The 12,852-nt window shown below is 51.8% G+C and overlaps 4 protein-coding genes across 4 annotated transcripts; 2 read left to right on the top strand and 2 right to left on the bottom strand.

Annotated features, from left to right (window-relative positions):
- Positions 1 to 1,281: 1,281 nt before the first annotated feature.
- Positions 1,282 to 3,163, top strand: T310_0910 (Permeases of the major facilitator superfamily; the record flags this gene model as incomplete). Its single annotated transcript, XM_013476203.1, has 7 exons — positions 1,282 to 1,493; positions 1,559 to 1,571; positions 1,630 to 1,665; positions 1,722 to 2,118; positions 2,177 to 2,284; positions 2,346 to 2,992; positions 3,053 to 3,163. 7 exons carry the CDS (start codon positions 1,282 to 1,284, stop codon positions 3,161 to 3,163), a joined length of 1,524 nt encoding a protein of 507 aa, XP_013331657.1.
- Positions 3,164 to 3,662: 499 nt separating this feature from the next.
- Positions 3,663 to 4,716, bottom strand: T310_0909 (uncharacterized protein; the record flags this gene model as incomplete). The annotated part of the gene is made up of 5 exons (XM_013476202.1): positions 3,663 to 4,070; positions 4,200 to 4,396; positions 4,528 to 4,547; positions 4,582 to 4,661; positions 4,714 to 4,716. The coding sequence occupies 5 exons, from the start codon at positions 4,714 to 4,716 to the stop codon at positions 3,663 to 3,665; spliced, it is 708 nt and encodes a 235-aa protein (XP_013331656.1).
- Positions 4,717 to 5,171: 455 nt separating this feature from the next.
- T310_0908 (SAM domain protein) lies at positions 5,172 to 7,201 on the bottom strand (the record flags this gene model as incomplete). The annotated part of the gene is made up of 3 exons (XM_013476201.1): positions 5,172 to 5,228; positions 5,286 to 6,643; positions 6,697 to 7,201. The coding sequence occupies 3 exons, from the start codon at positions 7,199 to 7,201 to the stop codon at positions 5,172 to 5,174; spliced, it is 1,920 nt and encodes a 639-aa protein (XP_013331655.1).
- Positions 7,202 to 8,553: 1,352 nt separating this feature from the next.
- T310_0907 (RNA polymerase III transcription factor TFIIIC subunit (Tfc4)) lies at positions 8,554 to 12,020 on the top strand (the record flags this gene model as incomplete). The annotated part of the gene is made up of 5 exons (XM_013476200.1): positions 8,554 to 8,885; positions 8,952 to 9,990; positions 10,044 to 10,869; positions 10,927 to 11,139; positions 11,194 to 12,020. 5 exons carry the CDS (start codon positions 8,554 to 8,556, stop codon positions 12,018 to 12,020), a joined length of 3,237 nt encoding a protein of 1,078 aa, XP_013331654.1.
- Between the last annotated feature and the right edge of the window lie 832 nt (positions 12,021 to 12,852).

Genomic DNA, 12,852 nt, shown 5'->3' with positions numbered 1-12,852 from the left:
GTGGGTTCGTCCACATGTACGTGTACATAGTTTTGGAGCTAATTCATGAACATAGTTCAATGGCTGGCACGCTTAAATATTGACGCTCGTGCGTTTTCATTCTGTTGTCAACCTCGGTGTCAGACAACAATAAAGTGTCAGCAAGTTTGCAGCGAGGCTGACGGCGAGCTATGGCCAGGCTGACAGGGCCGTTCGGCAAGCCATAAATAGCAGACGAGGACTGAGTCGTATCGCTGGGCGACCCACTGCTAGTATTGCTGCCAGATCGTCGTCGCGATGCTTTGTCGTGTGGGCCCCTCGCAGTGCTTGCCCGATCTGGAAAACACGAGGCCTTCGCCGAAGCCGCCATGCCCGAAAAGGGAATGGCCGCTGCTGATCATCTGACGTACAAGTCGAGAATCTGGAGAAAGCAAGGGCGATGACTGGATGGAACTCTGCAATTTCACCTCGCATCGCCCCCCTTTGCACGTCCAGCATGGAGCGTCTACGAGTATATATACACATGGCGCCCGGGCAGGGTGTTATGGGCGTCTGTCGTCATGCTTGTGCTTCCTTGGAGCGCCGTGCTTCTGCTCCTGGTTGATGTGTTTTCTGCCTGTCAGACGCATTGCCTGTCAGATAAACTGAGGATCCTATCCCTTCGCTGATTGACCTGCTGTTATCCAGAAATTTTCTTCTTCTTCTTCTTCTTCTTCTTCTTCTTTTTTACTGCTGTTACCAAAATAGTCTTCCTATACAATTAATTCACTTACGAGTTCTCCATGTACAAGCTTGCCAGGTTCGCACACCGGAAGGCCTCTGAGAAGTGGTCATCCCGGAGTGGTGATGGACCGGCGCAGAAACTTCCTGACAAGCCGCCATGTCGGCATCAAATCACCACACAAAGTTCTGACAGCACTGCAGCAGCAGTAGCACCGTTTAAGGAGTTTGAATCTGGTCCATGCGCAATCTGCAAACAGCAGGAACACGACGCCATGATCTACAGATTCAAGCTCCTCGGTGGTCTGATCCTGCCTTATATCCTCGCGTCTCTGGATCTGACCATTGTCGCGACGTCGTTGCCCTTTATCGCGTCGTATTTCAGTACGTTGCATTTCTCCATTCGTTTTGCGATTGACCAAACGTCTACAGAGCGGTTAACGCCGTCTGCCAGACAAGTTCGACCAGCTAAACTGGATCGTCACCGCTTTCACATTAACCTCGACCACCTTCATTCCGGCCTTTGGGCAGCTGGCTGACGTCTTTGGCCGTCACGCCGCCCTCCAGCTGGCCATGTTCCTGATGCTCGTAGGCAGCACGCTGTGCGCGGCAGCTCAGACCTGGGGCATGCTGCTGCTGGGACGGGCGCTACAGGGCACGAGTTCTGCGGGGATCATGAATATTATCATGATCATCCTCGCAGATAAAGTCTCCCTGAAGGAGAATTCGAAGAATAATACGATATTCGTGTTTGTATCGGGGGTTAGCTACTCGATTGGGCCGGTTATTGGAGGGTAAGTTTCTTTCTCCGTGCTGGAAATTGGAATTTGCTACAGATCCTGATTGTCGTTCTTTTTAGGTACTTGACCGATGTAAGACGACCAGAAATAAATAGCACTTAGAGCAAAAAAAAATCTAACGATTCTGCAGGCTAACTGGAGATATGTTTTCGTAATCTCCATCCCGGTATGACCCAAAACCAGTGTGTTCTTTGACGTTATAAGTCAACTAACATCACGCAGATCGCCTTCGTCTCCCACTTCACCATTTATTTCCTGCTGCGGAACGAGCTCGTGGAAGGGACTCACTTCCGCAAAGGGTCACGCTTGTCCTCAATTCTTCCTGCTCTGGCGACGCTCGATATCGGTGGCATCGTATTGTTCATCTTCGGCGTTGGCCTCATCATCCTAGGCACGTCCTGGGGTGGATCGACCTATCCGTGGACGTCTGCCCAGGTGCTGGCACCGATCGTCGTGGGCGGCGTGTGCTTCGCTCTGTTCTTCGTCTACGAGTATTTTCTCGAGCCGGGGAGACTGGTCTCGAGGATGTTTCCTAAACAGGTCGCCATGCTGCCCTACAGTCTCTTCTCCAGGATGGATACGCTGCTGATTGCGATCATGCAGTTTGCTGCGGGTGCTGGTAAGTCACCACTAGAATCACTCCTTTCTGCATTACTAACAAAGTGTTGTTTTTACAGCTATGTACTCTGTCTACTATTTCATCGGAATCTACTTCACGGTTGTCGAAGCCTACCCTGCAGGCAAGGCTGGTACGCAGCTGCTCTACTACATCCCTGGTCTAGGAGGTAAGATGTTCTGGAACTTCAGCTGATGAATATAAACTGACGACGATGCGTTTGCTCGCAGCCGGCGTCTACATCGCCGCGTATATGTGCAATGTCCGCCCCGGCCAGACCTTCCCGCCCTTGACCCTGGGCACCATTGAAGAGACGATCGGGCTGGCCGTGCTCGCGTGGGCGGTATCAGTCCGCAACACGAATGTCGTCAACGGGATGATGGTGCTCGCCGGCGCTGGGACTGGCTCCCGGTTCATGCCTGCGTCACTGCATATCGCTGGCGTCTGGCCCGAGCGGCTTGCGTCGGCCATGTCGCTGATGCGCTTCGCCATGCCGTTTGGAGGGACACTCGGGCTGACAATTATGGGCAGCGTGTTCAACAACAAGTTTTCCGGCGCATCATCATCTTCTGGCCTGGCAGGAGGACTCAACGTCCACAGCACGCAGAGCCTCAGCGCCATCGCCAATCTCCCCGCGGCGGCGCAGCAAGTCATCCGCGCGAGAGGTAAGGATGGCGTGATGTGGGCGTTCATCGCAATCATGCCGATTATGGGCATCAGTCTGGTGTCGGGGTTGTTTCTGGGGAATGTGTGGATCAAGCCTGCGTCGAAAAGTGGCCAGCAAGACGGACGTCGTGTGGAGGAGGGGCGAGGTGATGATGACGAGACGCAATACAACGAAGTCATCTACGTGCCGTACTTGTATGCTCTGTTGAAGGTATGTTTGAACTTTCACTTTGCATAGTGACAATCCAATGCTCACTCGTATATTGCACAGGGAAACGTCAACTCCTACAAGCACATTTCCCGACGACAACAGTTGCCCGGACCAGCCAAAGAAGAGCAGCCGACTCAAATTTCGAGAGAAGAAGAGATTGAGCTGCTCTAGTTAACGAGAGGTAATGGAATTAAGTAAGGATATGGTGTCGTTTTATTCATTATTCCAGCTGAGACGAAGACGTGATTGATTTTCATTATTCGTGTTGTTCTATCATTCTTCTTCTTCTTTTTTTTTTCTTTTTTGTTCGTCTGTGTGGGTTATATGTGCTAGACGCATGAATTCTAAAACATAGAAGAATGGTATATTGAGTATGTTATATCGAGTATCGTTATCAATACTATCTACTCGATACAATCTATACTGGAAGATTAATCAATCAGACAGGCATAGAAGAAATTGAAGCAAGAGAGATGGATAGATAGAGTATAATATGCCCTTCATCAAGTCTCATGAAAGGCGAGGGAAAAGAAGAAGGAGAAGAAGCCTAGTCCATCCCATCCTAAGTCCTTATTGTATTATTCAACACACAAAGAAAGACACAAGCAGGAAGTACCTAAGCAGGAGCATGCATGGATGTACGTAAGATCTCTCTCTTCCTGTTTCTCTCTCATCGCAACACACCCCCAACCCCAGCCCAACCCAAGACAAACCCACTCAACGCCTCACCCATAACACCCCCACCAAGCCAGACATCTCTCCAAGCACCCTTTCTCGCAATCACCTTCTTGTTATTCGTCTTCTTCTCCTCACCAGCATTAATCCACCCCCACCTCTGCTGCTGCTGCTGCTGCTGCTCAATCCCCTCAATCTCCCCCCCACTACTTCCAGGAAAAAACGCCCCCGCGCCAGCAACTCGTCCTTCCGGAGTGCGCCAGATGAGGAAGACTTGCACCAGCGCTGACACGAATGCCATGCCGACGAGGTAGTACAGAAACCCCGCGGTGGATTGCAGACCGAGGATTCCGGCTGAGATGCCGAGGAGGAAGGCTGTTAGGGAGCGGAGTTGGGAAAGGACCTACGTAAAATATCCCGTGTCAGTTGTGCTGTTCACTTTGTTTGTTTGTTTGTTTGTTTGTTTATGGTAATAATAGCTAGCTAGCTAGATAGCTAGCCAGGTATATATATAGGTGGTGATAGATCTTACCCGATTGTTATGCTGCACCGCTTCCGGGACGAGTGGGTGGACAAGGAGCGAAAGCTCCTGTTTTGTCGGTGGCATTGTTTTTTTCCTCTCGTCTCTTTTCCCTGGTTTTCTCTTGCGGTTGTTTGTTTGTTTGTGTCGCGGTTGTTCGTAGGAATATACTCCGTAGTTATTATTGCAATTGCAATGGATTGATTGATCTAGCTTCGATTGTCGTTAGCAGCGGTGTTATTGTTAATCAGGCCCTTTTTTTACTCGGTCTGGTTGACAAGCAGACAGGAAGCAAAGGAGAGAAGGTTAAAAAAAAGCGCAGCGGAGACGAGGGACTTACTTGCAATAGTTGTGCACTGGCTATAACTTGGGTGCGTTGCAGTGATGTTCTCACTACGTATCGGTGATGATCTCGGTGGTTGACAGGACACGCCAAGACCGTCCGACTAAGGCAGCATTTGACTGTACTCCGTGCTATCACAAGTTACCAGAGCCAAATCGATACTCTACAATAGCCATCTCTCACCATGATAGATATTCATTAATTAATTCAATTATCAATTGATCGATTCCTAAAGCAATTACACTCGTCACAGACTGAGATGCTATCCTGATTACAATGTCATCCGATCCTCCTCGCTGACCATGACCACTGACATTGCCTCCCCATGCCCATATCGTATCGAGTTAAAAATAGTATGTGTGCGTCTGCACCGCAGTCCTCTCGTCTCGACGCGTCGCGTCGAGTCGAACAACCGCAGCAGTCCACAATGAATAGATACAAAAGCAAATTTTCCTGCTCATATGTGAACGGGTATGACAAGAATCATGTCGATCGCGTGACAGAACTTAAAACATCTTTTGAGATTGCCATTCCAATCATATCGCACAGTGAATTCTCCTCAAGAATCCCCAATTTAGAACCCGCTTTTTTTTGGACTGGATTAATTACGAGAAATAGAAGATGAAATCAGACATGTCAGCTCACAGAGCACTGTCGAGCTTGCCTTCCTTCTTGGCTTCTTTAACCTGGTCGAAAACCTGCAACATAAATTAGCAATGTAATAACAGTTGTAAAGTTCTCTGTTCTTAACGCACCTTGAGCATCTTGTTCCTAGCACCAAGTGCATTCACACCACGTTCCTCCAATCCCTTGTCGTCCAGTTCAATCAACTCCGTCCACTTGAGATCCTTGAGGTTCTCGGTGTACTTGTGCAGCCGTAGAGACCTCAGCCATGCCGGAATATCCTTCAGAAGGTTCGGGTCCGTCGGGTCCTCTGGAGGCTTCGAGCTTCCACGCCGACCTCGAGGAGAGCGTCCCCGCGTCACCTCGGAGTGGTCGGACAGATAGCCTTCATGACCTCCAAGACCGAATTGGCCCAGCCCAAGAGACCCCAGTCCATTACCCAAGAGAGGGTTGTTCGGGTCATACGCTGTAAGAAAGCCGTTGTTCTGCGGCGATGTGAATCCCATCTGTCCCAACGGCGCCTGCAGAGCAATGCCCGGCGAGTTGGGGCGAGAACGCCGGCCGGCCAGGGCGGCTTGCTGCTGAGCTTGGAGAGCGGCAATCTGCTGCGCGTTCAGCACCTGGCCTGCATCGTTGACCATGACCAGGTTTGCGCCGGGAACATTGGGCTGTGACACTCCAGACGAGACATGGCCCGAATTCGAGTTCTTCCCGTGTCCATCATTCGACCGAGCCCGGCGGTACTTGCGAGCGTCATCCAGCGCAATGCGGTTGTTCACCGTCGACAACGCCGCCAACTTCATGGCCGTCGCATTGGCCACCATATCTGCTTGGGAAGCTGCCGTGTTCTGTTGCTGTTGTTGCTGCTGCTGCGTGTTAAACGTTGCCGTCATTGGCGTATTCGCCAGCGAAGCCCAACTAGCATTTCCCACGTTGTACGGGGACAGGAGCGGAGCATCATGAGAGATCTCGGGAGCGGTGATGGTCGTGCTCTGCACATTCGAGGATCCCGACACTTGGCCAGGCCGCGGCGAACGAAGTCCAGAGGACGCAGAGGGCTGACTGAACTGGCCCATCGGCTGCTGCTGCTGTTGTGGCTGCGGCTGCCCCGAGGACGACTTGGGACGAGCGATCGGGGGTTGTTGAGGTTCCGGAGTGCGCTGAGACCATGGCGATGAAGGTGGCTGACTCAGGCTGTCCTTGTTGCTGTCTGGAGCTGAAATGGTTGGTGCAACGAGGGATGAACGATCCCCAAAGACAGACGAACTGTTGGCGTTCGAGCCAGGGGCATTGCCGGTCTGCTGGGTGTATTCGGCTTTCTTCTGGGCAATCGCTGCAGCGGCGTCGGGGAACATGGCACTGATGGTGTTCGAATCGAGGCCTGAATTCCGCTTCGCACCAGGAGATGGCGGAGGACGGCCAATGGAGTTACGCGAGCTGTCGATGTTCAATTTGGACATCGCATCGCTGAGGCGGTTGGACATGGGGTCTGCTGGCGTCAGTATCACAGAACACGATAATACACTTAGACTAGATACTCACCTTTCTCCCCGAAATTGGCAGGGGACAAGACTCCCGACATGGGGTGGTTCTTGGCCATCTGTTGCAGGACTTGGATGAAGAAACGGATCTGGACCTGGGTAGTCTGCTGAAGGAGAGCATACAGAGCCGCAGTCCTCTCCGCTTCACTCAAGACGCGGAACCACTGCTCGATCGCGCTGAGTTCGTCCTTGAAGTCCTGGTCGAGGGTGGCCGCAGCCATTTCCTCGAGTGTGGTCTCGTACTGATCGATGTCGGCGATCCACTGCTGAGCGGCACGATCGAGAGGATCTTCCATGTTGCCCTGACCCTGGGATTGTTGGTTGAAGAAGACTTCGGAGGAAGGGCGCATATTGCGAGTGGAGAGAGGGGAAGGAAAGCCAGACATGTCCGCAGACGCTCGCAGCTGGTGAGAGCCGCCCAAGTTCCGGGACGACGACGGCGGCCGCAGGGACGACTTGGAGGCCTCTGGGGTGCTGTTGCGGTTTCCAATGATATGACTGGCCATGGTGAGACGAGCTCGCGTGAGACTTTCAAACGATAGATGAAGGGGTCGAAATGAGTAATATTATGACTGCAAAGCTCCTGCAGCGCCTGCTGAATTTAATTTTGGGAGACTGAGGGCGAGGATGGAGTAAAGACACGGATGCTCTCTGTGACAGAGGTCCTGTTTTTTTCCAACCCTTTTTTTTTCTCCCAACGAGCAAAGACGAGAACCTCAGCAACCTGACAGCAACGCTCTAGGCGACGAATATTAAGGCACAGACCAGTCCAGTGGCTGCACTAGATTAATCGACTGTACAGGCTGTTATCGAGCCGGGAGGGATGGGAAGGAGCACGACGGGACGAGAGGCGAGGACGAGGGACTCGAGGGGGCGGTAGGAGTGGTGAGCAGGAACGAAAGAATGCCAGGACTGGCAGTGTGTGTCAAACACAGCAGAGCAGCAGTCCTGGAGCCGAAAGAGAGAGAGAGAAGAGAAGAGAAGGAAAAGAAAAGAAGCAGCACGGATGGGAGTCGGAGCAGGCGAGGAGGCGGGAGAGGAGAGGAGGACGACAGAAATAGAAATGAAATGGACGTCGAAGCGGACAAACGAGCAACAAGATCGGCTGGGTCGGGCAGGCTGGCTGGTGAATGGAAGAAGTGGAAGTGGAAGCGAAGGCTGGTCTGGGCCCGAACCCGCCAAAGAAAGGCCTTCCAGTTTCCACGCCCGCCGCCCCGGCCAGAGAATGCTCCAGAGCCGAGCAGCCTGCGATCGCCAAACCTGCCGCCGATCGCCAGTCTGGTCTTGTTTGCAGTGACTGCCGATTCCTGCAGCCAGTCCCTGCTCGCTTCTGATGAAAGAGTGATGTCTGCGTGGGCGCTGCTGCTGGGGCGGTGACAGTCGTGCTCGTGGCTCACTACTGCACGACCCCGACGTCTGCTGTTTTATTTTTATTCTTAGTTGGACTGCTTAATTATTAGCCTTCCTTCACCCGCCGCGCACCCCTCCACCGATCGATCGCCTCTGCACCTCGTCCACGCCTGGTTTGGCGCTCGAGTGGGGGAGGTTGCTATGAATAACCTGCGACGCGTTCCGGCCTTCCCTAGCCCTGGCGACTGTGCGACCCAGTGACTGGGCCCCCGTGGTGACTGCTATATCGCTCCTTTGTTCTATTGTTCGCTTCTCTATTGCATTGTGCCTTCTTTGTTGCCATTGTGTGTGCGTGTTGACCAGCTAGAGCTTTCCACTAGTGATCCAAGTCGGGTTGCTACGTGATCGTTTTCATGGATCGTGCGCGCCCAGACCCTCGCAGCATTTTCAGATACCCAGGAGGATAGTTTGATAGCTTCCATGCGCTGATCCCTTGGGTGCCATCACCATGGACGAAAGAGAAAACTTTCCGAACCAGGACCCTCCCCAGGACTTCGTGTATCCGGACATCGATGAGGCCGTGCAGTATTCATGGCAAGGAACACCAGCCAATAATGCCAGTCAGCCTCCATTGTCCTCCGTGATCGATCCTCGACTGTATTCAGCTCCCTTCTCTGGTACGGATGCCGGTCCGCCAGATCACGAAACACAGAACGATGCCAACGAGGCCGATGCCAGGTCTAACGCATTTGGCAGACCACCCTTGGACGAGGGTCTTGACTTCAATGAGTTGTCGTCTGAATCCGAATTCGAGGAGTCGGAAGAGGAAGAGAGCTCCACGTCAGTGATGGCAAATCCTCCCTACCTCCCTGTCAAGCAGCTCGCCAGTAGCTAACCTGCGCACAGCGATGAAGAAATGCTAGACGCAGTCGAGGAACCAGTGGACGACGACGATGACGACGCCGCCTCTTTCAGGCGGCGCCGCCGACGCAGAGGCCATGGACCTTTCTCCGGACGATATGGTGCCCGAGGCGGTAAAGGGATCAAGAGAGGACCACGAAAGCCACTGGAACCCAGTCCAGAATTCAAGATGCTTCATTCGGAGGCCACCTCCGCCTTCATCGATGGAGATTACGATCGCGCCATCGATCTGGTGAAGCAGGCCATCCAAGTCAACCCCGAGATGTTTGCGGCCCACTCGTTGCTGTCGGAGATCTTCCTGGCCCGGGGAGAGAAGGACAAGGCCTTGACTGCTCTTTTCAGTGGAGCGCACACTCGACCCAAGGATCCCACCGTATGGGCCAAGGTAGCCAAGCTAATTTTAGAGAGAGCCGGTGAAGATCGGCAAGCAGCGCTGAACGACGTGATCTATTGCTATAGCCGCGTTATTGATATTGATCCGAAGAATTACAACGCTCGTTTTCAGCGAGCAGCCGTCTATCGCGAACTCGGGTACAATGGCCGCGCGGCCACCGAATATGAGAGGATCCTGAAAGAGCTTCCCCACAATACCAGGGCTCTCCGGCACCTGGCTGAGACGTATATCGACCTGAATGACGTCCAGAAGGCCATTGATCATTACATGAATAGCGTCGACTACTATATGTCTCTCGAGCCAGACGAAGAGATCGAGTTCTCCTGGTCCGACGTCAACATCTGTGTGGAGCTCTTTGCCTACGCGCATCGGTACCAGGAAGGTTTACACGTCCTGAAGTCCCTATCGAGATGGCTCCTGGGCCGGAAAGAAGACGACATATGGGACCAGATCGAGGAAGACGATCGAGAATGGGACGCAGACGATTTTCCTCGTCGGATCAAGACTGACGGGTTTGAGCCTGGACTCTACCCTCGAGAGTCGTATGGTTCGAGTCTTCCACTGGAACTGAGGGTCAAGCTTGGTGTCTTTCGATTGAAGATGGGGGACCGATATAATAACGAAGCCTTGGTAAGTTGGTCCATCTCGGTTCGGCATGATCTCGATTTAACTGGGCTTTGCAGAGTCATTTCGAGTGGCTCAACCCTGAAGACACATCTCCCGGGGCCAAGATCTATGACTATGGCGATCTCTTCCGAGAGGCGGCAGACGCACTCAAGGAGGCTGGATTGTTCGAAGATGCTCTCCGGTATTACACGCCGTTACAGCTCACGGACGAGTATGCGGACGCGAGCTTCTTCATGGCAATGGGCGATTGCGCCTTGTATTGTGGGAAAGCTTCAGAGGCAGAGACTTGCTACTTAACTGTGGCGGAGCATGAACCGATGAACGTGGAAGTCCGTGTGAAACTGGCGAAACTGTATGAGGAAAACAACATGCAAGAGGAGGCGTTGAAATACGTCAACCAAGCAGTCCTGCTGGGGCGGGAAGAGACGAGCCGTCGCCGACGGAGGAAAGACACCCGGATTGAGCAGTTGGCCAGGGAATTTCGAACTGGTGCTGCTGCAGGGGCATTCAGGACTATTGCGCCCAGGCCTCCAGCTGAAGTACCTCCCGCGACGCTCACCACATCTGCTGCAGCCCGAAACCGCATTGCGCAGGAGGAAACCGAGGAAGGACGTAGTGAGCAGATTCGATATCTGTACTCCAAGATGATGGAATTGCGACCTGCAATGAGAGAAGGAAACGTCGAAGCCACCGAGGACTGGCTGGACATCGCAGATGCGTTGTTGCGTGATTTCCGCTCCAACCGGGTCTTCTATCCTTTGCAAAGAAATATGGTCTTCCTAGGCTATTCCAGAGAAGCACAACGGAAAGCTGGCAAAAACCGGAACAAGACATTGATGGACGAGATGCACGAGATGGCTGGCCGTCTTCAACAATCTCTTGGTGAGTCCAAACCAGTCGCCAGCAGTTGTTGGGGGGCATCTGCTGACCAGAGTTCAGGTAAGCTTTCCGAGACTGTACAGACAGCAATCCCCACCGACTACCATGGCATTTCATTCGATGAATGGCTGGATATATTTCTCGAGTATGCCTTTGTCGTTGCCGGGCAAGGTGAATCGGAGGAGGCATACGATGTCCTGGCTGCAGCTGCGGATGCTAGCGTGTGGTATCATTCCAAGCCTAAGCTCCGTCAGATCCATATCTGCTGGTTCAGTAAGTTACGACTTCTTTTTTAGATAAGCAGAATTCCGCTGACTGCTAGCACAGCGTGTGCTCTTCGACTGCAAGATGAGGAGACATTGGTCGCCGAAGCGCGATGGTTCATCAAGGAGTACCAATTTGTTACGGACGCTTACAGGCTGTTTGCCATGCTAAGCCGACTCTGTGGCGATCCGCACAAGTCGATGTTTCATTCCTCGCCAAGTATGAAGTTCATGCTCCGTCAGATCAAAGCTATGGACTACACACTGCCTGAGGATGCGTCTCGTCCGAAACCCAAGGCGCGAACGCGAGAATCGATATACCACGAGCGCGCCTCTCTGTCGACGCGCGATGAGCTCGGGGAAGCCATCCCAGCCGAAGAGATGGACACGGCTTTGCTCGTTCTCTACGGCCACATCCTCTATTCTGGAAACAGCTTCTATCCTGCATTGAATTACTTCTTTCGCGCCTACAGCCTCGACGACCGGAACCCAGCCGTGTTGCTGTCCATCGCTCTCTGCTACATCCATCACTCTCTGAAACGTCAGTCCGACAACCGGCATTACATGATCATCCAGGGACTCTCGTTCCTGCACGAGTACCGTCGCGTGCGGGAGAAGGCGGGGTCATTGCTGTCGGAACGACAGGAGATGGAGTTCAACTTCGCGCGGGTGTGGCATCTGCTGGGCCTGACCCATCTCGCGGTGGAGGGATACCAACGCGCCCTGGCGATCGGCGAGCAGATCCGCGCCGAGGCCGAGCGACGCGGCGAGCCAGTAGCATTTGTGGAGAATTTCTCGAGCGAAGCGGCCATGGCGCTGCAGAACATCTATGCATTGAGCGGGGATCTCAATGCAGCAAGGGAGGTGACGGAGAATTATCTCGTAATCTGATTGATTCGGACGAACCAACAGCTGTACATACATACATACATACAAAGTCAACGATTGGTCGATCGATGCATGTACGGAGTATATGTCTCCGTACATGCAAGTTGTGTAACAATAACAAAGAAACAATAACAACAATTCTTCACTACAGACCCTTGTATTATTAGTAGCGGTGTAGATTTTTTTTTGTTTAAAAAAAAGATAATAATCAACTTCCGTCGAATTATTAATAATCTACCTGACCTTCAGTATTGTAATGGTGAAAAAAAAAAGAAAAGGCACGTCCCATCCCATCCTATCCTATCCTGTCCGTCCAGCACATGTATGTATGCATGTATGGCACGAGACCAGATACCCTTTTTGGAACTCCCTCACAATCAATCATTGGAATTTAAAAAAAAAGGGAGAGAGTCGATCAACGTCATGAGAATGCTACAGTAGAAAAACTCGCTTGATGGTTTCTGGTAGGGTAGGTACAATATATGTTGAATTAATCAATTTGATATGGGAATTGCTACCTGTATGCAGGCCAAAACTAAAAAAAAAAGAAAGAGGGGTTGAAAAAAAAATACTATGGTCACATCTATATATCTATCTATTTAGGTGCAGTATGAAATAAAGGGCTAATTCTGTCTTATTCATAGAAGATAGATAGATATATAGATATTATAGATGATGAAATGGATAGGATAAATTAACTGTCATAGATTACATATATCAAAGATTCGGAATATTCTATTCTATTGATAATATACATAGGGCAATTGCAGTGGCACTTCTTTTTTTTTTCCATGCAAAAGGGTATCACATCAAGTTCGTACCAAAACAGTGAATA

The sequence above is a fragment of the Rasamsonia emersonii genome (assembly GCF_000968595.1).
Source record: "Rasamsonia emersonii CBS 393.64 chromosome Unknown ctg1118621759968, whole genome shotgun sequence".
Taxonomy (NCBI): Eukaryota; Fungi; Ascomycota; class Eurotiomycetes; order Eurotiales; family Trichocomaceae; genus Rasamsonia; species Rasamsonia emersonii.
This window is presented reverse-complemented; position numbering and strand designations above follow the sequence as displayed.